Raw genomic sequence first — 27914 nt, 5'->3', positions numbered from 1 at the left:
GCATTGCCAAATGATACCTATGTACACAATGCAGACTGAGTCCCTCCTAAACAAGAGCCAGTCGACAGATTTTATTGTCATTTTCATGTTCAGCACATCAAAATTAGTAAAGAATTGCTATTTTCGTTTCAGAGGCAAATTATGTGTTGTCCAGTGTTATAGAAGGTATTCAAAAATGACCTATCCTATTGTCATTACGATGCTTGAGTTAATGTATAAGCCATAAGGGAAACTAACTCTAATTTTGCTGCATGAATAACAAAGTACTGTAAAATTTAAGACATTTTGGGATAAATTTACAAGTTAAGATGCATTAGAATGTGAAGACAAGTTAATCAAACTGAATGAATTTCATTTAATTCATTGTAAATTTGCAGATAAATGTAGTCATATCTGAAACTGAAACTTTGAATTCTCACATTATTTTAAAAACATTAGAATTTAAAGATTCAGAAAAAATTTCCAGAAAAATAATGTGCTTAATATGAGTTATGTTATAGTTTAAATAAGAAGGCTCTTTATGTAACTATAGATGAAAAGCTTAATAAAAATAAAAAAAATTTAATATTTCAGTAAAAGTCCTAATCGAAAACCCGATTCAGATGAGAAAATAGATAAAGCTCAACTTTTAGATATTGCTCGTAAAAATGTCCTTGCGATGATAGCACATGGAACTTTGCCAAAAGTTGGTGTGGAACCAATAAAGCAAGAAGAACTACTAGCCCTTAAAGCAGGTGGAAAATCTGTTGAAGAACTTACAGGTAATTAGGAGATTTTACCAAATTTGTAATAACTATGTTGTATGTTTGCCAGTAATTTTTTTCTAATCTTATGGATTTTTAACTGTATTACTTGTGATTTTAAGATAATTAAAGTGAACTTTATTCATAGGTATATCTGTTTTGAAAAAAGAAATACAAAAGCTGATTAACGCACACACAACACACAGCAATCTTTCAATTATCTGACCTTCAATTAACCAAATCTTGAATGGGCTGGTGGCAAAATAATCTGAAGGCTAGAAACGGAGGAAAAAGTGCTGTAAAAGGAATCGGAGATGATAAAGGTAACATGAAAACTAAAGATAAAGATATTCTAGATGTCTGGAGTAATTACTTTGAAAGACTGCTAAATAAAAACAAGCAGTGTCAGCATGTTTGGTACAAAACTCCCAACAGGAATGCAGTCAGGAATACATATCCACACTTGAAGAAGAAAAAGTCATCAAAGGCCTGAAATGTAGAAAGGCAGCTTGAGTAGATAAAATTCGACCATAAATTTTGCATGTGAAGTCATTAGCCTCTATATACGAGTTGCTCAGTCCTGAAATTACTTCAGGTGCAAAAACTTTGTTTGCTTACACTTGGATAAAGGATTAAACCAAGAATATAATTTCTTGGCATCTTAAATTTATGATATAACCAAGTGGAAAAACTTCCAACATTGATTTATATTCAAGTTTTGTTGATCTGGAAAAGGCATATGACAAGGTGCCAAGAGGAAAGCTCTTCGAAATGCTACAGTTATGTGGTGTAAACGGGACATTATATCAAGCAATACAGTGGCCTCTGTTTAAACTTTAAGTCAGCAGTTAGGCTTGAAGGGGTACAGGAAGATGGATTGAGGTAAAATCGTGTGCAGCAAGAATGCACATTATCTCCACTGTTATTCATTATCTGTGTGGATCATATTATGAAAGAATGTGGTATTAAATCTGATATAAAAATTGATGATATTAATTATAACTCTTTACTTTATGCAGATGATGTTATACTTCTGAATTAATCCAGTACAATTGTGCAAGATTCCCTGAGACATATTGAAATTAGCAGAAACATTGAAAACATCAACTGTTTCCTGAATAGAGAACCTACATAACAAGTAAAACATTTCAGCTATTTAAGCACAATGTTTAGTGAAGATGGTAAATTAAACGGAAATAGATAACAGAATTAGTAAAGCTGGTATGGTAAGAATTTGGCTGAATAAATTTATATGGAATAAACAAATTAAACAAAACACTAAATTAGTTGTATACAAGACAGTGTTCAAACCAATTTTAACTGATGGATCTGAGAGCTAGGTTAGAAATAAAACACTTGATTAATTGACTTAGAGACCTTTAGATGAGAGTTCTGAGAAAGATTAGTGGAGGTAACAGAAAGCATCAATGGCAGTGTCATTAAAAATGAGGATATTAGGAAAGAACTTGCCATTGTAAGCATTCAGGAATATTAGTAGAGCTAATCTCAGGTGGTATAGTCACTTAAATACAATAGGAGAGGAAAGATAGCTAAAATAGGAGAGGAAAGATAGACAATCTGGCAAAGAACACTTGTTTCTTTGCCAGGTTGGCAGGAAAAAGACTCAGAGAAAGACTAAGATGTAGATGAATTGATACGTATAAAGTGCCTTAAAAGATAAGATCTGATAACTTTGGTGTCTTGACAGATAACAGATTAATTTGGAAGAAAATTGTTGATTAGCAGTTGGTAATGGTGTAACTTTTTTTTTGTAGTGCTGTCGTAATTATCCTGTACACCCCTTTAGGGTACATATCAGGAATTTGATGATGAATTAGATAGTGTATTAAAGTAACTTCAGTCATCTGACCTGCAAATTGATTTTCTGCTGTGGTCATATTATAATTGAGGGATTACTGTATCATTCAAAACATATCGAAGTATTTGCAGAATATTAGAAAAGTTCTACAAATACAACTCTGGCTTCAAGTTGAATATTATTACAGATATAACATGCCAAACTTAATGTGCTGACTCCAGTTAATGAAAGAACCGAAGCACTTGAAAATAAGAAAAAATAAAACTTCCAAAAGATGTTAGGTCATTTTCTTCTTTTCATTACTTCAGATCACATTGCTCGAACTACTTTCAACCATCCTTGGGATATAGTTGTTTCTGATGTTTAAGGTCATTTGAGAGTTCAGCATAGTCAGACTAAAATAAAGGAAGCAGAGGGAGGAAATATAGTTTGGCAGACACCAATATACAAGTTGCATCATTCCATTTTGAATATAGTTGTTGCTTATTCTACACAGTCTTGAAATAAATGCTGTTACAACTTCCACACCCACCGTACTACCCACAGAATTGTGTGAGCGATTCTGTTAGTGGTGCTGCATCCGTCAACAGTTGCATGTTTATCAGTAGAGAGAGGGAGAGTTGTCTAGCTGTATGGATTAACATGCAGTGGTTATTAATTGACTTAAGGAATTCACAATATACAATAGAATATAAATTAAATTAAACTTTAATATATATTTCCAATATTTTGGCAACGTCACGTTGCCATTTTCAAAGGAACTTACAATAAAGACACATGCATGCAGGCACTATATACAGTAAATGAAGACAAAGCAGGAATTATCATTTCTTCTAAAAGTCCTGATGGTGCCCCATAATGGCCTATGTAGGTATTCTTGGCCGTTGGGCTGAAGGTCTCATGATGTATGTCTCCCAAATTTGGGACAGTCTCATGCAACCAAATTTGTTGATGTTTGGCATGTTTCTTAGGGCTGAGGCCGATTCAATGCAAAGTCTTTCAAATTTGAACTTGCTATGATGTATAATTGTGACTTTCTTCCACCGTATTCTGTGGGGTGTATCCAGAGCATGGTCTACAAGACCAGAGTGGCTATATTGGTGAAATCAGATGTAGTCCTTGTGTTCTGAAATTCTGATATTCGCTGTCCTGCCTGTTTGGCCACAGTAGGACAGCTTACAGCATTGGCTCCTTAAGAAGGTCACTTCTTGGCCTGTGGAAGTTACTGACAAATTAAAACCGTTTAACTCCATATCCCCCCCCCCCCCATATGTATACGAACTCCCAAAAATACATAAAGAAAATGTGCCATTACATCCCATAGTGGATGGCATTGATTCCCCCACATACAAATTAGCTAAACATTTGGCCAAAGCGCTCTCTTACACTATACTGGCAACACACCATCACACACAAAAAACTCAGCCCACTTCAAAGCCAACATAGAAAACCTTATACTCCAACATATTGACATAATGGTCAGTTTTGACGTCTCCTCCTATTCACAAGTGTCCCACTCAAAGAAACATTAGAGCTAATCCAAGCTAAATTTCCTTCCAATATTTCAGCACTGTTTCAGTTCACAATGAACTCAGGCTATTTCGTTTGGCAGGAAAAATTCTACAAACAAATAGAGGGGACAGCCATGGGTTCACCACTCTCCCCACCCTTGGCCAACTTCTTTATGGAGATTTTTGAAGAGAAAGCCTTAAACTCTGCCCCACAAAAACCAACCATTTGGCTTTGCTACGTTGATGATGTGTTTGCTATTTGGCCACATGGCTCTGACACACTCCTCTCCTTCTTAACACACTTAAATAACCAACACTCCAGAATCAAGTTCACCCTAGAGAAAGAGGAAAACAACAGCCTCCCTTTCCTAGACACACTAATCACCTGCCAGCCTGATGGAACCTTGGTTTTCTCTGTTTATAGAAAACCCACCCATACAGGCAGATACATTTACCAACAATTCCCCCCCCACACACACACACAACAATATGGAGTTATTAAGACACTATACAACAGGGCTAAACTAAACTGTTCAAATGACAATGCCCTAACCACTGAACTAAATCACATCCTCAACACTTTCTCAGCCAATGGCTACCCCCCCCCCCCCCCCAAAAAAAAAAAAAAAAAAAAATCCAAAAAATATTGAAACCAGTAAACCACAACCCTCCACCTCTTCACAACAAGGATTACTCTAAATTCATCACCATATCCAAAATCCGTGGCAGCTCGGAAAAAATTACCAAAATGTTAAGAAAACATGACTTGACCTCTTGTTACGGACCATATAGAAAATTAGCATCCCTTATCTGCTCCACTAAAGACCAACCACTTTCTGTAGACCTACCTGGTGTATACCAAGTCCCTTGCAGCTGTAAGCTGTCCTACTTTGACCAAACAGGCAGGACAGCGAATATCAGAATTTCAGAACACAAGGACTACATACAGTTTCACCAGTATAGCCACTCTGGTCTTGCAGACCATACACCCCACAGAATACGGTGGAAGAAAGTCACAATTATACATCGTAGCAAGTTCAAATTTGAAAGACTTTGCATTGAATCGGCCTCAGCCCTAAGAAACATGCCAAACCTCAACAAATTTGGTTGCATGAGACTGTCCCAAATTTGGGAGACATACATCATGAGACCTTCAGCCTAACGCCCAAGAACCTACATAGCCTGCTAGGGAGCACCATCAGGACTTTTAGGAGAAACGATAGCTTCCTGCTTCATCCTCATTTACTGTATGTAGTGCCTGCATGCACGTGTCTGTATTGTAAGTTCCTTTGAAAATGGCAACGTGACGTTGCCAAAATATTGGAAATATATATCAAAGTTTAATTTAATTTAATTTATATTCTATTGTACTTTGTGAATTCCTTAAGCCAGTTAATAATTATGTATAACCAGTGTATAAGCCTTTCTACGAGAATTACTAACATGCAGTGGAGAGATCATGAGAACCATATTGCTGTAATAGCACTTCACAAGATTGGAATGCAGCCACCTGTTATTTTCAACATGCTAAAAACACTCTGGATCAGTAGGATGTTTGTGTACCAGACTATTAACTATTATAATGATACAGAAGATGCATTTGACCACCTAAGAACAGGTCAGCCACACTGCGCTAGGATGCAACAGATGAGAGCTGTGAAGGCACACCTCTGCTGTAAATCCTGTGAGAATGCAGAAAGTGATGTCATGAGAGATGAAAATGTTGCAGAAAATGATATCACATTTACTAACTAATGACCTGAGGTTTGGAACCATTGCTATTCTACTGGACACTTCCTAACACCACAGCTTACGCAGCTGAGGATGATAAAATCAGAGGCACTTCTCTGGCAGTACACAAACAACAGCCAGAGAGATATGCTCTTCACAGATGAGATTTTCACCATTAAAGAGTTGTTTAACCACCAAAATGATTGGATATATGCCCCAGATGATTGCATAGCACCCAGAATTCAGAGGTCATCACTCCATGTCAGTGATGGTTTAGTGGTGGTAGTTGGGTTACATATCAGAGTATCAAAGTTTCATTTCTGCATGAAAGGGGTCAAAACTTCTGCCAAAATGTATCAAGACACTGTGCTGGAATCCGTAGTACAGCCCCTGAACAACACCTTGTTTCATGGTAGGCAGTAGACATTCCAACAGGACTCAGCCCCTGCACACAATGCAAGGACCACACAAAAGTGGTTGGAGGTGGTGTCCAACCACATAACACTATCAGATGTTCATGATCTGAATCTGTTGGACTTCAAATTGTGGTCGGAGCTTGAGACAGTAGCTTGCAAGAAACATCCCAGCCAAGACCGTCGCCAGATTAGATCACGCCCTGAGGCAAACAATTAAAGATCACCCATGATGGATTATTAGAAAAATATAAGAAAATCTCCAATTGCTATTTTGTTTTTATTACAAGAAAAACATTAATGCAAAACAATTACATAATAATAATAATCAAATATTTGCTCTACGGGGGATATCGTACAATAAAGCTGTTTATAAACGCTTCTAAATTTATATTATAAGCTATGTCCGCCTCTATCGATATAGTTGCTAGACCAACCAATCCTTCTTGGGTCATTGCTGTTTGCAAATAATTTTTAATCAGTTTAAGCTTGGAAAAACTTCTTTCCACACTTGCTACATTAACTGGAATTGTTAACAATATCCTTAGGGCAGTTGTTAAGTTGGGATAAATTTCTACAAGGTTTTGGTTATATATATATATATATATATATATATATAGGATAAAATTTGGTGAGGACAAATTTTCTCTTTATTATTTTTGAGAGAATTTTTAATTCTTCAAATAAATCTATTGCATCTACATCAAATGATGTAAAATACCGCAATATGGCTGAACGAGCGCCCTTATTAAGAGGTGCCATAAGGCAGGCTGCCTCTATGCTACTCCCTGTTTACTGGGAGTAGCATTGGCAGCCTGAAGGTGGATTTGGAGCGAGCAGTGGCAATGTTTCCATTGCATGTTTTGCGTGCTGCCATCGATAATTGGCTTCACAGACTTCGGGTGTGCGTGAAGGCAAAAGCAGGACATTTCAAAACATTGAGTAGTGCTAAAGGCATGTTATTCACGTAGTTTATATGTGCTGAATGCTGTAAATGATTTACTGATAGATTTAAGGTTTATGTGCTATTCAAGCTGTAACAGTATTTATGGCTAGACTGGGTGTACTCCTTCAGCTCCACTAGAAATTTCAGCTTGATCACTAAAATGATGGGTGTGTTTGTGTGTGTATGTGAAGGAAATGAATTTCTTCACAAATACCTTTCCTTTATAAGCTATATTGTTCACCTACTTTCAGCCAAATATGGAATATAATCATTTCTGACATTGTTTTGAGATCATGTGAAAATTTCATCCCATTCTGACTAAAATTAAGGTGAGGAGGAGGAATTGTCAGGTCTCTGCAGATACCTGAATACATGATGCATTCAGTCATATTTTATATATACTTATTCATTTTACTATGTTGCTTCATTCCCCCACCCAAGAATTTCATCTCATTCACACATTAAAAGAATGGGTAAGATTTGTGTGTGTGTGTGTGGGGGGGATAACTGTCTTTGCAGACACCTTAACAGGCTGGTTTCTTTGTCCAGTTATAATGAATAACTGTATTCCACAATTTAGAATATAGTTATTCATTATAGTGCTTAAGTCCTTTGAGAGAATCACTTCCTGTACATGTAAGTGGTTTTCTACACTTTAAAGCCAGTGTAGAAAACCTCTCACTCCAACACAATGACATAATGGTCAGTTTCGACGTCTCCTCCCTATTCGCTAATGTCCCACTCAAAGAAACCCTACAGCTCATCCAAGCCAAGTTTCCTCCCGATATCTCAGCCCTATTTCAGTTCACTATGAACTCAGGCTATTTCGTTTGGCAAGGAAAGTTCTACAAACAGTTAGAGGGGACAGCCATGGGTTCACCACTTTCCCCACCCTTGGCCAATTTCTTTATGGAGACCTTTGAAGAGAAAGCCTTAAACTCTGCCCCACAAAAACCCACTATTTGGCTTCGTTATGTGGATGATGTGTTCGCTATTTGGCCACATTGCTCAGACTCACTCCACTCCTTCCTAACACACTTAAACAACCAACACCTCAGACTCCAGTTCACCTTAGAAGAAGAGGAAAACAACACCCTCCCCTTCCTAGACACTTTAATCACCCGTCAGCTTGATGGATCTTTGGTTTTCTCTGTTTACAGAAAACCCACACATACTGGCAGATACATTCACCAGCAATCTCCCCCACCCCTCACAACAATATGGGGTTATAAAAACACTATATAACAGGGCAAAATTAATCTGCTCAGATGACAAGGCCCTAACTACTGAACTAAACCACATCCACAACACTTTCTTAGCCAATGGCTGTAACCCCAAAAAAATCCAAAAAATACTCAAACCAGTAAACCACAACCCCCCCCCCTCCACAATAAAGATTACACCAAATCTATCACCATCCCCTACATCCAGTGCACCTCTGAGAAAATAACCAATATCTGCAGAAAATATGACCTTACTTCCTGTTACAGGCCATATAAAAAGTTGGCATCCCTTATCTGCTCTACCAAAGACCAACCACTTCCCCTAGACCTACCTGGTGTATACCAGGTCCCTTGCAGCTGCAAATTGTCCTACTTTGGCCAAACAGGCAGAACAACAAATATCAGGATTTCAGAACACAAAGACTACATCCGGTTTCACCAGTACAGCCGCTCTGGACTGGCAGACCCATGCTTTAGATACCCACCATAGAATTCGTTGGAAGAAAACAAAAATAATACACCACAGCAAGTTTAAATACGAGAGATTATTCAAGGAATCTTCAGCAGCTCTAAAAAACGTTCCTAACCTCAACAAATTTGGGTGCATGAAACTACCCCAAATTTGGGAGACTTACATTTTGAGACCTTCAGCCCAACTGCCAAGTCAACCAAATTAGCCCACCAGAGGGCACCATTAGGACTTTAGGAACAATATTAGTTTCTTGCTTTCTTCCTCATTTGCTTTTGTTAGTGCCTGCGTGCACATACCATATCTTTATGTTCCTGAAGATGGCAACGTGACTTTGCCGAAATATAGAAGTTATTTATTAAAATTATCTTTAATTAATATACTTTATATGCGTTGTTAATTACGTAAACTAATTACCAGTTATATACATTCCTTAAGTTTCGATTCTGAACTTTTTTTTCTTTTTTTTTGCAGTTAATTACTGAAATGCAGGTCCATTTTTGCCCATTACTTTAGTAAAGATTTTCTTGGGAATCAGTTTAGTTTATCTGGTGGCAGTACAAATATTTTTTTGGCATCACCAAGGATATTGGTTTGGTTTACATTCTTAATATAAAATCTTTTCAGGAAGGAAAGTTATGTTTTTAAGATGTAACATTTAATCATTTCTCAGCTGTCCTATAAACACTAAAAACCAGCAATGTTTTGCCTATCCAGAAGTAATGCAGTTATTTTTAAATCATAAGTATTTCACTGATAGTCTTTGTATTTGATTGTTCATTAACTTGGACCTACTTTTAAAAGCCTCCTTCATACTTATTGTGTATGCATACATACAAGAGGTTTGAATGGCTTCTCATTACAAGTATACAATGAAACAGTTTTAAGCTTGTTTTGGAAAAGTCTACAAATGCTAATCTTTCTTATGAACATCATTAATTTCTCTGACAAGGCCATCTGTGTCATGACACTAACAAATTCATTCTTTTCCTTGAAATATGAAGCTAGGATTTTAATTCTGTTTCTGAAAACAGAAAATTTTTTCTTAGTTCTAAATTGTTGAAGATGAGATCAAAGTGATTCATATTGTTTAAATCCTTTTGTTAGACCCTATTGTTTAATTCCTTTTGTTAAATCAGATGATGGTTCATAAATGCTTTTATCTGATAAATTTGATACACAACAGAAGCAGAGGGTTGACTATCACAAAGGATTTTAAATAAGTGGTTTCTTATAACTAATAAAAAAAATCTCCAGGTTCAGTATTTCATTATAACAAAAATATAAAATAAAAATAATTAATAAATAAAAAAGTTATTAAATGTTTAAACCCCTTCATAACTTATGTGATACCCTGTATATAAAGTTAGAGAGCAATAGTCAAAACTAGGTATATATGATACATGTATGCAACTGGTTTGAACCTATGGATCTGAAAGCTGGGTTAGAAATAAACACTTGTCAAAGACTGGACACCACAAATATAAAAGTTTTGTGAAAGCTAGAAAGTAAACAGGTAGCATTAAGTAGTCGCATCTAAGTAACACGCGGACCCTGAATAGGAAGCGGGAATAACGCGTAGTGAAAGAAGAAGATTAATGGCAGAACCATATCACAAATTTGTTGTACAATGAAACCTGTGGAGAATTCATGACTAAACAAACACATAATAACTACAGTAATAAGTTTTAATAAGTAAATATTTCATCCTAAGTATCTTAGGACATCGTCAGTACACTTAATTCAAACAATACTAGGAGTGCACCTTAACTGTATGTTATTCCTAGTATTGTTTGAATTAACTGTACTGACGATCTCCTAAGATACTTAGGATGAAATATTTACTTATTAAAACTTATTACTAGTGTTTGTTAAGTCATATTAAAAATGAGGATATTAGGAAAGAACTTGACATTGGTAGCATTCAAGAATGTGTGAGCAGATGTAACTGTAGGTAGTTTGGTCACTTAAAAAGACTAGCTGGAGAAGAAAAGTTAGCAAAACAAGTATTTTTTGTCAGGATGGCAAGAAAAAGACCCAAAAGATACTGTAAATTCAAATTAAACAAAAATAATTAAAATTGGAAGACATTCCAGAAGATATTCAGATAACACTTACTCAGGAAATCGTAGAACAAGTTAATGGTTTTAATTACCTAGGAGCATACTGGACTTCAAATTTAAATGACATAGCAACAATAAAACATGCATGCTCCAAAACATGGTCAACAATGAATCAACTTAATAAAATTTGGAAAAACAACGAGTCCTACAACTCTGAAAATAAAATTATACAAAAATATAATTATTAATTATATGAAGAGCCAAAGGCTTCAATTCGGCGACATATAAACTTATTTAAGTTAAGGGATATTACATCCCATATTGTTTCATAGCCGAATAAGAAATTCAAAGAGTTTCATGCCGAATATAGTAAATATATAAAGTTCGGTGAGTCCAAGCATAAGCAAATACCTGGATAGTGTTACAACTGACCCTTTAGGGAGTGCAACACCGAGGCAACTCATGTTAAGGGTGGAGCAAGCTCCGATCACTATTCTTGATATTTCCCCATAATGTAGAACATAATGTAGAACAGTATTACTGTTCTACATTATGAGTGAGAGAAGGTCACTAAGACCGGTTTCAACCTTTATTGAGGTCTCATCAGTGAGTAGGTAGACCAGAAATAACAAGTTTATAGCAAACAGAACTTACATATACCCTACTATGAGAATTGCCAAGAAGGTGTCCTAATAAATTATTAATTATATGAAGAGCCAAAGGCTTCAATTCGGCAACATATAAACTTATTTAAGTTAAGGGATATTACATCCATATTGTTTCATAGCCGAATAAGAAACTCTTCATATAATTAATAATTTATTAGTACACCTTCTTGGCAATTCTCATAGTAGGGTATATGTAAGTTCTGTTATTTCTGGTCTACCTACTCACTGATGAGACCTCAATAAAGGTTGAAACCGGTCTGGGTAGTGACCTTCTCTTACTCATAATGTAGAACAGTAATACAGCTCCTAGGAGCTGGGTTTCACATTATGGGGAAATATCAAGAATAGTGATCGGAGCTTGCTCCACCCTTACCATGAGTTGCCTCAGTGTTGCACTCCCTAAAGGGTCAGTGTTGTAACACTATCCAGGTATTTGCTTACGCTTGGACTCGCCAAGCTTTATATATTTACTATATTCGGCATGAAACTCTTCGAGTTTCTCATTCGGCTATGAAACAATATGGGATGTAATATCCCTTAACTTAAACAAAAATATAATACTCTCTACAAGACAAACTTGGAGCTTTAAAAATAGAAGCAGAGGAAACTGTTGGCTTTTGAAATGAAATGTTTAGGAATATAAATAGAACTCATTTGACAGAACACAAGACTAGTGCACAAATGCTGCAAGAATTGAATATCCCTGTTTCCACAATTCTTAACACAAGTGAAAATGCATCAACTCCATTGATTTGACCATGTTGTGTGAATGGAATTGGACAGACTTCCTTGCCTGATGTGTGAGGGGCATTATGAATGATACAAGACTTAGGTGAAGACCAAAATTGACATGGCATGAAGCGCCTTGGAACTACACTGGACTTTCAAAGAGCTTCATATGAAAGAGCTTGCTTTGGACAGAGAAGGATGAAAGACTCATCCATGAGGGACTCCACCCATCTTGAGGACAGAAGAGAAGATGAAGAAACTACTACTGTTTCTCTGGATTCAAACTAACACTGGTATACAAGGTGTTACAAAACAAACGAGTAACTAGTGCCAACAATTCAAATTATAGCAGAGAGAACTACAGTTTTAAAGCTATTCATATATAGATGATCTCTACACCATAGTATATTGATAGCATATGGCAGGTGGATTGAAGATTGAAGAATAGTCTCCCAATTTTGGGCATATTGATTCATTCTTACTAGTTGAGATTAGTGATGCTGATTCCAAAAATACCCTGCCGAAAATACCGAAGCTTTATTGTGGATTCAGAATATGTTAAACTATGATGCCTTTTCTGTTTTATTTAATAGGTCCACCTGTTTATTCTCTTATCATATTCTATATGTACATCATACTGTTGTCATCTATTTGATGCCGTTTTGAATAAATGCCAGATGTGTGGACTACTAGTCCTGGCTTGCTATAATGATAGTAGCATGTGTATTTTTTATATCCTTCTTTCTGTTTGTCCAAAGATGGACAAGTTGCAGTCATGGGGAATCTTATACACTCCTGAATATGTCAAGGGATGGAGTTTATGAGATTGGTTGTTAGTTTGATATGTGATTTAAAAGTGATGTGATTGTAAATAGCACTTTAGGTGTCTTTTAAGACACCCAAAGTGTCTTAAAAGTTTTTGATTTGTTATGATCATGTATGTCATTGGAAAGGTAGTGGTATGTAGTATTTGATCTGTTACAAGGAGGTTGTAGTTATTGGCTAAAATAAAGTATAGTATAGACTGTTGAGTATAGGAGTAAAATCTAAGTATGGGAATGAATAGCCCTGATCCTGTATTCAGTGTTTTATGGATGTGGGTGAAGAATTAAGATACTTGTTGAATAAAGTGATGGTGTAATTATTTATTTACATACTGTCCAATATATATGTTGACTTTATGTGAATAGAGAATGATAGAAAGATGTGCAACTAGTGTCTAGGAAGGATAGTTGAATGTTTTTCTATCCTAAGATATATTTTTGGATTGCTTGCTGTTTAAATGCACTAAAACTTATCTGAATGTTTAAATGCATTGAAAATCATTTCAGAAAACTAGTTTAGCAAACCCCACTCTTAAAAATTCAGGCATAGCTTTGGTATACCTGAATTTTTGATATTGCTTCCTTTTTTTTTTTTAGACTAAATGTGCCACTACTATCAAGAGACTCTTGCTATTAACTCTCATTTCATGTCCCTTTGATATGTTTTAATTGTTCAGATTTATTGTTCATTCTGGTTATTTTACAGGGAGAGTAAAATATACAAGGGAATAGATGATACTACTGTTAGTCCTATCCTGTTTTACCCAGTTTCAATTGTGAAACACTTAAAGACCAAAACAGATTAAAATGTACAGCTTGGCTGTGCTATTTGAACTATTTGATGTGTTTGCATAGCACACACACACACACATCAAATGGTTCAATTGGCATCATTGTCTAGATGCAATAATTACATTTTTAGTGCATTTGAACTGTCAGCATCCAAGAAATATATATGTGTGTGTGTTTGCATGTGTCACTATCGAAAATTAACCAAATTACTATGCGTCCTTCTTAGACACTTCAGTTACACTTACACTTGTTGAAATGATTTCTTTTTCTTTCATTGCATACACAAATGATATCTTTTAGAATTAAGAAAAATAGATCTTATGACCTATTTTGATATTATTTATGTGCTGTTGATAATTAAATTTACTTTTACATGCCTTGAGATATTAGGCTTAAATGCTGGTTTACATTCACAATTCAATTTAATGGAATGAATGCGACGCAGAAATAATTAAACAAGTTTAATTGTTCCATTATTTAGCATCTGTCACAGAGACATCTTTAGGAATCTTTAGAACTTTTCAGCCCCCCCCCCCCATATGCTAATAAAAAATTACATAAAGTTCTTATTAAGCTTAATTAATGTATTTTTTGTTTATTCCAAGGCAGAGGTTAAACACCATCCAACAGGCATGGACTATCTAATATATAGTGAGCCTGTGTAGCTCCCCCCCCCCCCCAATGATAATGCCGTTTGGTTGGAAAGACCTGAATTTTGAATCGTGTTTAAAATATGAGTAACTTTCATGAAGGCTATGTGTGCAAACCTGTATCAGACTGGCTAACTTACCTGAAAGTGAGTTAGCCAGTTATTAATGTTTTTAATAATTATTTTCATGTTATTAATAAAGTAAACTTAATTATGTAGCACTATCATAGTTTCCTGTATACACTTTCAGGCTTCATATCAGGAATTAATGATATTATTTTTATTTATATTTTTTAATCTTTATATAATGAATATATGAATATAAATTTAATATTGCATCACTTGCTTGCAATGCAAAGGCTGGACTGGATCATGTTTTCAGTTACTTAAATGAATTCAATTTAAGTACAGTTAAACTCAATTCAAGACATGAATTGAGTTTAACTGTACACATTATTATAGATACAATGAAAGTACTTATTCATTGTGTAGAATTATGGAGATAGACTTTTGGGAATATATATATGTACACTGGGATACAAGCTACATCACAATACACTTTAGTAAGCCACAGTGCAACTGCTCTTTCTGCTGTTATCCCAAGCCTGACTTGGGAAAGGGAAGGGAAAGAAAAACAGAAAGAGCAAAATTTAAATAATTAAAAAAAAATTATAATTAAATAAGTTGTACTACATCAATTACTATTACTTGATTCTCTGCAGTCCTGTTATTTTTTGGTTCTGGTTATTGTCTCCATCGACTAATGGGTTATTAATTTTTCTGTATTGTTCTGGTTTAGATGCTAGGTTGTAGATGGGCCTTCCAGACTCTTGGAACTGTTAAGCCATTGTTTTTGTTGAAATTCTTTCCACTAGGAATTTCCAATTCCTGCAGTAGAAGGAATTGGCAGCCCTAATTATCACTTATCTAAGAAACTAGCATTGGCACTCGAGTTGTCTATTTCCCCCCTATAAACAATCCCCCCATTTTGCCATTTGGTCCACTGCTGTCAAATTTTAAATACTTTCCTAAGTTACTTAAGCAAACAACAGAGCGTCCAATTCATCATTTAGATTGAAAACAATAACATTTTTCCATTTCTAAAAACTTGTGTTCCTTCAGTCTGTTTTTCCCTTCACATTCTACTGTAAACCTACTCACACACACAAAGACTTGTAACACACTATCCTACACAAAAACTCAGGATAGTTTGCACTTTCAAAAATAGATCTATAACAATTTTGCCTGATGAGTGGGCTCTGAAAAATGTTTCAGATGATAATAAACAAAACATTTATTATAAAGGCTGCTACAACAGGAAAAAGAATCCTTCACAAGAATGTTACCAAAATTAAAAATTACAAAAAAAAAGCTATAGCTATTCCTTATTAGCCTATTCAGGTGATAGTCAAACCACCAACAAAATCAAAAAAGCCTACTCAGCTATATGATACCTTGCCCACCCAGAGGTATACAAAATCTAGTACATTTGTAATTTACCCTGCATAGGGAAAACAGGATGTGGAGTCCCAATAAGAAAAGAAGAAATGACAAGATAATTCCTTAAATATGGGAAATTAGCCCTTTCCAGTCATGCACTTCAAACATGCTGCAGAATTTATTAGAAAAGGACCTAGTCATTACACTGTACCAAAACTTGGTATAAAAGAAAATTCAAGAATCCTGTGAGATGATAATCATTGAATTTTTTTTAATGAAATACTCTGTGTATTTTATATAGAAAGGGGAAATGATCTACAAACTCCTTGAATGCCAATACTAGTTTCACGGCCATGAGATAATTAGAGCTCCTTCCACTACGGCTGTTAGTGGAAAGGCACCCAGTCTTTACATTACAGGTGCTTAAACTTTTCATAAGACAAAATTATTAGTGGTCTCTGGAAGTACTGGTTAAGTTAGGCTTTTTACTGTAAAATCGTGTATAGAAGGATTTTTATACAAAAATACTTTATATACTGATTTTACAGGTAAACAAAATTCATTAAAAATACTTGTGGGTTAATAGAGAAATTTTCATATTTTTTAATTTAGAAATAATATTTTTTGTATATTATTGAATATTGTCACCTCAAAGGATTTTTGTAAAAGAACAAAGGAATATAAGTGTAAGATAAACTGTCTAAAGAAACCTCTTAGTCACCAGTAATTCTAGACGGATTAAGGTATTAACTAATGACCTGGGGCAACTGCAACCTTGAAGGTCAACATTGCAAGGGGGGGTTTCCCACCTTAATGCAATGACCGAAAAAAAAGGTGGCGGGTGCAGAACAACATAATACCCAGGGGATTAATACGTAGCAGAACCCAAAGTCATCGGAGAGATATAAGAGGGGGGGTTTGCTATGGCGATAGGGGGCTTTTTAGTGGTTCCTTGGTCATGTGAAGTTACGGGCTCGAGAAGGCGACGAGGGTCGAGCAGTTACCGGGATAAGATGTACGTTATGGCGACGGAGTTTTGCTAATTATTGTAGAAGATGATTCGCAATCGCCAACAGGACCTGCGTTCCAGCCATTAGATGCCAGAAGTGCGAAATAACTAATTTAAGTTGTTACTAGAAGTAGATACCGCAGTTCAATGCCACGAAGTTCCCGACACTTGAAAAAAGTAAGAGGAGATCTCAAAAATCCCGGAGAAAGTACCCGTGTTTGTTGCTTAAGGTCGGAAGGTGATAGAAGGAAGTGATTTCAGGGATCATTCAGAAAAGACCAGACATCTGTTCAAAGTAAGATCTTTCCTTTGTTTTGCTAGAAATAAGAAGATTGTGACAGTGATTTAATTAAGGGACTTGTTTTATAGTGATACTTGAGGACTTTAGGCCTTATGCTAATATTTGAAGTATTTTGTTACATGTGAGAGAAGGTCTGGCTAAAATTTAAGGTGAAACATCATGTATTTAATTATAGCTATTGCCTAAACCTGCAGAATGTTATGTAAAAATTGATCTGAGTATTATCAAGTTTAACGAGAGAAAATTACAGACACGTAATCTTACTAGAATTGATTATGATTCGAAGCATAGAAGCTAATTTACTTAGTACCTAAAATTTGACCCATTGTACATTTTATTGATGTTAAATAAATTGTTTTCTTGTTTAAATAACTTGCCTGATTTCTATTTCCAATGCACTACTCATTAATTCGAATCTGTGAGCCTTAAGGTAGATATTTTGACAGGATACCACATGGAATACTAATCCGTAAACTACAACATATGGGAATGGATATAGGGTTGGTGAGATGGATAGGTGGTTGGTTGATGGAGAGATATCAAAGAGTAGTTTATTCAGGAGTAGAGTCCAAAAGACGGCCTGTGACTAGTGGTGTGCTGCAGGGTTCTGTTCTTGGACCACTGCTGTTTAATCTGTTCATTAACGATATAGGGAAGGATCTATATGACTCCTGGAGTCGCCCGAAATAATAAATAATAATCTAAGTGGAACAATTCATTTGTTCGCTGATGATGCAAAGTTGGGTAACGTGAATAGTGAATGCAGAAGATGTCAAAGTCTTGCAGGATGACTTAGATAGATTGGAGTTCTGGGCTAAGGAGAATGGATGTCAATTTAATGTGACAAAATGTAAGGTTATGCATTTTGGGGTGAAAAGATTAGCAGCAGTATACCACATTGGTGGAACTGTACTCCAAGAGATTGATGAGGCCAGGGACTTGGGAGTGTTGGTGGATAAGGAGATGAAGTTTAGGGGGCACACTGCAAAAGTAGCTAAATCAGCTCATCAACTCACTTGGTTGTTGAAAAATACCTTGACGAGCAGAGACAAGCAAGTTATTGTACCTCTGTACCGAGCCTTGATAAGACCTCATCTCGACTACTGTGCCCAGATTTGGTCACCTCGGTTCCTTCTTGATGGGGAGGAGGTGGAGAGGATCCAGTGGCGAGTGACTAAGATGATAACAGGTCTATGGAATGAACCATATGAGAACAGGTTGAAGATTTGTGGGTTGCAGAAATTAGTTGATAGGCGGAGGAGGGGAGATATGATTGAGACATTCAAATTGCTAAAGGGATTCTATAGGATTAATTCAGAGGATATTTTTGAGATCAGGACTGGTGGGAGAACTAGGAGACACCTATGGAAGCTGGGCAAGAGTGTGGTTAGCAGGGGTGTTAGAGCTGGGTTCTTTACTTTTAGAGTGGTAAATGAGTGGAATAAGCTGCCAGAGTCTGTTGTGGGTGCTATGACGGTGAACGAGTTCAAGACAAGGTATGATAGATACTGTGAGAATGTAATCGCATAATTGTGTGGACATGATGTTTAGGGCCTCCCTCGATGAGTCTAAGGACTCCTGGAGTCGCCCGAAATAATAATAATAATAATAATATTGTCACGACTGCATAGCAGAAAATTTAAGTTTCTAGATTTACTTAGAATTAAGAGAGAAAAGTTCCATGTGGTTTACTGTGTGTTATTTTTTGGAGGGAGATTCAACTCCCACCCACAAATTTGGTGGTGCAGCTAGAAACTAAATAAATTTTCCAAATTCAGTTGAGAATAAACACCAGTGGTTGAGACAAAGAGATTGGTTCTGGCCTGAGGCGATTTCTTTGTTCTGTAAGTTTTGCACACGTGAGCTTTATATTATTTGCAGCCATAAGTCAGAAGTATAGTAAAGGTTAAGAAGAAAGGTTTAAACGAGATAACTATAGTTTTTACAAAGGTGCAGAAGACAAGACATATTTGAAGATTTGATAACATTTAAAATAAAAGCATATTTAACATCACTGTTATACATAGTTATTTAATATTATATAATGAAATTTTTCTAGTCTACAGACTTTGCACATGCAGATAAACAATTAGAAAATGTAGAATTAAATGCACTGTAATGTATGATAAATATTTAATTTTCTCACTTTTATCAATGTTTGCTGCAACTCCCCAGAATTTTTTTTGTGATCTCTGGAAGGGTCATGACTCACAGTTTAAGAACCATTGTCTTAAAACTTGCTATGAAAGAAAATTCAAAGACACCTCTGAGATACTGAACCATCATCTGAATCTCAACAAACATGATGGGTTAATGGTTCCAAGATTTCTGGGAAGACCCATCTACAACCCATATAGCATACAGGAATAGAAAAACAGAAGAACAAGATGGCAGAACTCCAAAAACATCCAAACACACAAAAAAAAAAAAAAAAAAAAAAAAAGACTATATAGAACAATTTATAACCAGTGATCAATCCTAAAAGTAACAGCACCATAGAGAATTTCAACAGTAGCAATATTTAGTTGCACTTATTTAAGTGTTTAATTATTTTTCTTTTTATTATTTAAATTTTGGGCTTTCTCTTTTTTCTTTCCATCACTCTGTACACTGTTAACTCAAGCCTGACTTCCTAGAAGTCAGACTTGGGTTAACAGTGTACAGAGCAGTTGTGTTGTAGCTTACTAAAGTGATTGTGATGTAGATATGTGTGTTCCCAATGATGATCATGATATAAAATTATTTTATTTTAGTTTTAAGTAAAATAATCATTGCTCTACATGGAAGTTTGTCTCTGTAATTCTACACAATAAATGCTTATCACCATATAACCATAAAAGAAAGAAGTCGAACTGATTAATTTTACCTCTTTATAAATAAGTTGAATATTTCCAGAATTTTGCCGAGCCTTATCTCAGAAGGAAAAGGAGGGCTCTGATGAAAATGGACACCCAAATGAAGAATCAGATGTTGAACAACCTTTTATTCATCATCCATTCAAATTAAGAGAATCACAGCCAGTTATTAAATTAAACATCAAAGTGAGTATCAGTTGATTGCCGATATATTTGTGAAAAGATTTATGCAAAATGTATTTGAGGAATAACTGACATATTCTTTTTAAACTGCTTTGAGATTTATGAAGTTCATATCCTTTTAAATTCTTTGCAGGTAGCTATAATAGGTTCTAATATTGATGTTGAAAGTTTGCAGGAGGATTTTAATAAGCTGGTAAAATGGGCAAAAGAAAATGGATGTCAGTTCAATGTGGAAAAGTGTAAAGTCATGCATTTTGGGATTAAAAGATTACCGGCTGTGTACTACATCGATGGAAAGGTACTCCAAGAGATTGATGAGGCTAGGGACTTAGGGGTATTGGTAGATAGGGAGATGAAGTTCAGAGGACACATTGCTAAGGTGTCCAAGATTGCACATAGGATTACTTGGTTGTTGAGGAACACACCAAGAGATAAAGAAATCCAGAGATAAAGAGGTTATTATTCCCCTTTATAAAGCATTGATACTTCCACATTTGGATTACTGTGCTCAGGTCTGGTCACCTGGATTCCTTGGAGATGAGGAGGCTGTGGAGAGGGTTCAGAGAAGAGTGACCAAGTTGGTGAGTGATATAAAAAATGCTCCCTACATTGATAGATTGAGAGCTTGTGGATTGCAGAGATTGGTTGATAGGCGAAGAAGAGGGGATATGATAGAAACATTCAAATTACTAAAAGGTTTTTATAGGATTGATGCAGGGGAAATGTTTCAGCTGTGTGATAGTGATGGAAGAACAAGAGGTCATCTCTGGAAATTAAAGAAGAGTGTGGTTAACAAAAGTGTCAGAACAAGGTTTTTTGCCTGGAGGGTGGTGAATGAGTGGAATTCATTGCCTGACTTAGTTGTGAGCTCTTCGTCTGTAAATGAATTCAAGAAGAGATATGACAGATATTGTTTTGCTAGTTTGGGTCTCCCGCGATGAGTCTACTGACTCCATGGAGATACCCGTAATAATAATAATAATAAATATAATCTGCAAAAGTAATATTGCATGTGGTTGGGACATGCCCATGAATTTATGTATTTGAACATATTATCATCATCATCATCAAATTCCTGATATGTAAGCTTGGAGGGTGTACAGGATATTATAATAGTATTACATGAATGATACATCATTGCCAACTTTTTATCAGCAGTTTTCCTCCAAATTAATTTCTTATTTGTCAAGACTCCAGTATTATCAGGTCTTATATTTTGGTCCTCTAATGCTTCTTACCATATCAATTCACCTTGATACTTGTTTTCTGCTGGATGTTTTTCCTGCCATCCTGGCAAAAAAACAATTGTTTCGTTAACTTTTTCTCTCCCATTCTGTTCAAGGAACCATATCACATGAGTTTAGTTCTTCTAACACAGTCCTGAATGCTAATAGTGTCTAGGACTTTCCTAATATATTCATTATTGATATGGTCATAGCATCTGTTCACTCTCCTAATCTTATTATTATTATTAAGAGAGACCTCCAGGGAGTCAGGGGCTCATCGAGGGAGGCCATATACTACATGCACCAAAATGACTTTCTTATCTTTACATGTCACGGTTAATTTCAACATTGCCATTATTCTCTGAGTTGTATTTACAATTTTTGCTATATGGCCCCTGAACTTCAACTTCCTGTCTACTAAAACTCCAAGATCCCTAGCCTCATCAGTTTCTTCTAGCATAATCCCACCAATATAATACGCCATTGGATATCTAATCATACTGAAGTGAATGGCTTTACATTTACTGACATTGAACTGATATCCATTTTCCCATGCCCACAATTCCAGCCTATTGAAATCATTCTGCAAGTACTGCATATCATCAGCATTCCTCATTACCCTACCTCTCTTTGCATCATCAGCAAATAGCTGTATGTCGCTTGTCAAATCCTTCCCAATATCGTTAATATGCATATTGAATAACAGTGGACCAAGCACTGATCCTTGTGGTATATTCCTTTTTGATATCTGTCAATCAGCCATCCTCTTATCTAAACTAATATTCTATAACCCAAACCCATATTCTCCAATTTATACAAGTCTACCATGCTGTATCCTATCAAAAGCCTTAGCAAAATCCAAGAGTATCATCGTGTGTCTGTTCCCCTTGTCTAGTGCAATGATAACGTCGTCAGCAAATTCCTGACATGTTACCTTCAAGGGGGTGTACAGGATATGAAAGTACTACATGAAAAATTTATATTATTACTTACTATCTACAATACCTCCAAATCAATCTGTTACCTGTCAAGACCCCAACATTTCAATCTTCTAAGGCACTTTTTATTATATCAATCCACCTATATCTTGGTCTTCCTCTCGGTCTTTTTCCTGCCAACCTGGCAGAGAACACTTGTTTTGCTAATCTCATCATTATCATCAAATTCCTGCCATGTACCCTCAAGGGGTGTACAGGATATGATAGTACTACATGAAAAAATTACATCATTACTAACTTCCTACCTACAATTTTCCTCCAAATCAGCCTGTTACTTGCCAAGACTCCAACATTATCAGATCTTATATTTTTATCGTCTAAGGCACTTTGTACTGTATCGATCCACCTATATCTTGGTCTTCCTCTGGGTCGTTTTGCTGCCAACTTGGCAGAGAACACTTGTTTTGCTAATCTTTCTTCACCCAGTCTGTTTAAGTGACCATACCACCTGAGATTAGCTCTGCTAACGCATTCCTGGATGCTGACAATGTCAAGTCCTTTCCTAATATCCTTGTTTTTAATATGATATTACCATTGATGCCATCTGTTCACGCCTCTAATCTTCCTCAGGATTCTCATATCTGTGGTCTCTAGTCTTTGGTCAAGTGTTTTACTTTTGACCCAGCTCTCAGATCCACCAGTTAAAACTGGTTTGAAAACTGTCTTGTATATAGCTAATTTAGTGTTTTAACTAATTTCTCTCTTATTCCATATAAATTTATTCAGTTGACTGCCTACCATACCACCTTCATTGATTCTGTTGTCTATTTCCATAATTAATTTACCATCATCACTAAAAATCATGCCTAAATAGCTGAAATGTTTTAGTTGTTCTATAGGTTCTCCATTCACAATGCAGTTGACATTTTCAATGCTTCTGCCTATTTTCATTGTCTTTATCTTGTTATTGCTGACCATCGTACCATATCTATTACAACAGTTATTCAATTTAGTCAGAGAATCTTGCAGACTTATAGCAGATTTCTTTAGAAGTATAACATCATCCTCATAAAAACAAAGAGTTGACGACATTAACATCTACAATTTTGATATCAGGTTTAATACCACTTTCTTTCATAATGTGATCCATATAGATAATGAATAACAGAGGGAATAATGTACACCCTTGTCTCACACCAGATTTAACATTAAACCATCTTCCTGTACTTCCTTCAATTCTGACTGCTGACTTACAACTCAAATAAAGACTAAGTATTGCTTCATATAATGCCCCATTGACACCATATAACTGTAGCGTATTGAATAGCTTCTCTCTTGGCACTTTGTCATATCCTTTTCCAAATCTAAAAAACTTAAATACAGATCTTTGTTATATTCCCATGATTTCTCAACTATTTGTCGTAAAGTGAAGATCTGATCCCGACAACCTCTATTTGGCCTGAATCCAGCTTGTTCTTCACCCAGCTTTTTTTCCACGATTCTTCTCAATCATTTGTCAAGTATACTTGCATAGATCTTGCCAGGAACACTCATATTGAAATACCTCTGTAATTCTCACATTCAGTTTTATTTCCCTTTTTATATATGGGTACTATGAGAGCTCTACTTCAATCATCGGGAATTCGTCCCTCTCTCTCCAGGGTTTCTGAACTATGCAGTGCAGCCACTGTAAGACTTTTATACCACCATACTTCAGCATTTCTGGTTGAATATCATCTACTCCTGCTGCCTTTCCACATTTTAAGCCTTTGATGGTTTTTTTGTACTTCATGCATAGATATGTATTCCTGACTGAATGCCTGGTCAGTGTTTTTTACCACTGTGCTGTCATCACTGCTTGTTTCATTTAGCAGTTTTTCAAAGTAATTACTCCATACTTCAAGGATATCTTTTTCTTCCATTTTCATATCACCTTTATCATCTCTAACTCCTTTTACAGCACTCTTTCCTCCATTCCTAAGCTTCTTCAACAACCTCCAGAATATTTTGCCACCTTCTTGATATTTATTTTTTATATTCTTGCCAAAGTCCTCCCATGACTTTTGTTTAGCTAGTTTTACACAGTGTTTAGCATTCTTGCATTTGTCTCTGTATTCTCTGAGAGAACAAGGCTGGCTTATTTGCCAGGAACTTTTGATATGTTTTCTTCTTTTCCTTCACTGCCTGTTTAACTTCCTGTGTCCACCATGGAATCCTGATTTTTCTATCCGTGCAGAAAACTTCACCACATGCCTCTCTAGCTGAATCAATCAGGGCTTTCTTCAAGGCTTGCCACTGAATCTCCAAGGTTTGATTCCTGTTCTCAAACTTTTTCATTTTTTCTTCAATAATCTTTGTGTATTTTAGTCTACAGTTCACATCTGAGAGCTTCTCAACTTTTATTCGGTTTAAAACTTTCTTATATGTTATTCTTTTGAATATGAAATTCAATTTTATCTTGCTCAAGACTAAATAGTAATTACTTTCAATTTCAAATCCTCTCTACACTCTGGTGTCCTGCACCAGGGAGGTAAAACATCACTATCAACAATAACATAGTCAATGAGACTTTTCTTATTGCTTGCCTCTTCTCTCCATGTGAATTTGTGCACATTTTTATGTTGGAACATTGTGTTAGTAATAACCAGTCCATGTCCTGAGCAGAAATCCAACAGGTATTTGCCATTATTATTAGCTTTGCTCTTTTTTCCAAATTTTCCCAAAATACTTTTGTATCTCTCACAATCATTTCCTACTCTGCTATTTAGATTCCCAACAAGGACCAACTTTTCCTTTTTCATTGTGTCAGTTGCTTTTTCTAAAGCATCAAAAAATTCCTCCACTTCTACCTTAGTAGAACCTTCTGTGGGACCGTAGGCACAAATTAGTCTCATTGTCATATTTGCCCACATTACTCTACTTGAGACTGACTGCCATTCAAGAAGATTAGCCTCGTATTTTGTGTTGAATACTATGGCTACTCCTTCTTTTCCTTGATTGTCATTGCCTGAATATAACATTTTGTATTTATTGCTCAGAAAGATCTCACCAGGTTTTGTCTTTTTTGTTTCAATCACCCCTATTATGTCGATCTGATACTTATCTAATTCCTCAGCTAGCTCCATTTCTTTGCCATTCTGGCTTCTTATGTTGATAGTTGATAGTACTGATCTTTAACTCTGGTGATGTTAAGTTGGGGTGTGTTTTCAGATTTGTTCCATTAGCTGACTTTTCGCTGTTCGCCCTGGTTCTCTGGCGAAAAAAATGGGGGCCTTGTTTAACCAGGCGACACCCCAGCTGGCATGAAATTTTGTCATGTTGTACCATCATTTTTTATTTTGGTTTAACCAGTAAGAATACAATTTGGTCGGCTAAATCCCAAAATGCCACCCCATTCTCATTCTTTCAGTATCCTAGTAGATACCCAACAGGCCCTTCAGAACACATGCAATTTACAGACAAAAAAATACTAGTGGTGGTGATGGCGGGCAGTCGATGGCATTGATGTAGATGATTGGTAGTAGAGGTTTGGTGTAAGGGTGGAGACGGAGAGTTGTACAGTAGGTATCCTCCCTAAGTGAGTCTTTGGACTCCTTGGAGGTGTCATGAATAATAATAATAATTCTTTCAGAACTCTCTCAAAGTCATCACATCATCTTCTGTAGCCCTGAATGCTTGCAGGAATGTACGCCGTAAGTAATAAGTCTTAAATGCAGAAATGACTACCTGGTCCATTGGCTGTAGTAACGATGTAATGTGGGTGGTAAAAATATGACCTTTTCATTGGGGTGAAGGTCATCTGGATGTTGGATACCCAGGAGCATTTTCCTGCACAAGCAGAATTTTAAAGGGAATTTTCTTTTACGAACAATAGCGTTCCACAGCAGGAATAAAACAGTTCAAGAACCAATCTTCAAAAACATGGCAAGTGTGACCCAGGCCCTTAAATTTGACTTCCAAATAATGGGAAAAGCTGCTTTAATAGTGCAGTGAAGTGCGGATTTGTGTACATGCATGAGAACAACTAGTTTCCGAATTATTAATTTCATTATTTAATTATTAATTACCCTTATGTGGAGCCTCAGGAGTCCGTTTCTAAGTACAGAACGTCATAAGTCGGGTCTTCTGTAACCTGGGAACTGCCTTTACTTTATCAATAAAAATCTTTTATTGATAAATTTACTATTTTTTTTTTATCTTTTTATTTCTGTTGATGGAATCAAATGCTTCTTTCATTCAGCATGTTCAGTGGTTACAAAATAAGCCAATTATTGCTGTCCATCTGTTTTGGTTATGTCATGATTGGCTGACATACTTGGCAGCATGTGTGAAAACATTTTCTAGAGATCCTTAAACGTGTGGACAGACTTATGTGTTCGTCGAACATGTTGTTTATTATTTTAACGGTATAATAGAACACAGAAACTAAGTAAATAATTAATTTATTAACTTGATGCTGATATTTCACTGGTGTTATAACCAGCATCTTCAGAGCACAAAAACACTGTTTGTCACAATACGCGAGACTAAAACAACATGGTGTACTTAAAACAAAATTGTAGCAGCAACACAAAGACTAGAGTCCCGATTTTGGTGCCCTCTATCTGAAAAAAAAGCAGTTATCATATATTACTAGAGTCCTAGAAAAGTGCTAGTTTTTTCTTAATATGACTGTCTCCCAGATCTTCGGCAAGTTAATACAGCCATATTTGTTGAGATTTGGAGTGTGTTTTAGGGCTTCTGTCGCCTCTAAGAACAATCTCTCTGATTTATATGGGTTTCTGTGTAATACTTTTGTGTTTTTCCAGTTGATCCTGTGTGCAGGGGTATCCAGAGCATGGTCTGCTAGGCCCGACTTCCCATAATGATATTTCCGGACGTATCGTTTATGTTCGCTGATGCGGATATTCACAGTTCTTCCTGTTTGACCGTAGTAGGCTTGATTGCATGAGCAGGGTACTTGGTAGACTCCTGGATGTGATAAAGGAGGAATGCTGTCCTTGGGTGAGCGGATGAGGGTGGCTAATTTGCTACATGGTCTGAATGTAGTGCGTAGTTTATGTTTATTGAGAATTCTTGAGATCTTTTCGGATGTGCCTTTAATGTAAGGGATGGTGACTGTTTTGTTGTAGTTCTCTGTGGTGGATGGTGGGAGGGGTTTCTTAGGAGTGTTTAGTATTTTGTTTATTTTATGTGGATTGTAGCCGTTAGCCAAGAAGGTGTGGCGTAAGTGAGTCAGTTCAGCAGTAAGAGCCTTGTCATTGGAACAGATTGCTCTCGCTCTATGGGTTAGCATTTTTAATATGCCATATTGTTGAGAAGGATGATGGTGTGATTGTTTGTGTAAGTATCTGCCTGTATGTGTGGTTTCTAAAAACTGAA

At 36.0% G+C, this 27914-nt stretch overlaps 1 protein-coding gene across 7 annotated transcripts in view; it reads left to right on the top strand.

Annotated features, from left to right (window-relative positions):
* LOC150099385 (uncharacterized) overlaps positions 1 to 27914 on the top strand; it is a 237457-nt gene that overhangs the window by 114172 nt on the left and 95371 nt on the right. For all 7 annotated transcript variants that reach the window (XR_016549348.1, XR_016549346.1, XR_016549347.1 and 4 more), the window contains exons 5-6: positions 574 to 761; positions 20226 to 20371. Coding sequence is in view for 4 of the 7 variants with exons in the window: in XM_090403698.1 (XP_090259824.1) it covers positions 574 to 761; positions 20226 to 20371 (334 nt within the window). In the remaining 3 variants the exon portion in view is untranslated. The remainder of the gene's footprint in view (positions 1 to 573; positions 762 to 20225; positions 20372 to 27914) is intronic.

The sequence above is a fragment of the Typopeltis vanoorti genome, chromosome 14 (genome assembly GCF_054136105.1).
Source record: "Typopeltis vanoorti isolate ZY-2024b chromosome 14, IOZ_Tvanoo_1.0, whole genome shotgun sequence".
Classification (NCBI taxonomy): domain Eukaryota; kingdom Metazoa; phylum Arthropoda; class Arachnida; order Uropygi; family Thelyphonidae; genus Typopeltis; species Typopeltis vanoorti.
The sequence above is the reverse complement of the archived record's forward strand: the minus strand, read 5'-3'. Positions and strand labels throughout refer to the sequence as shown.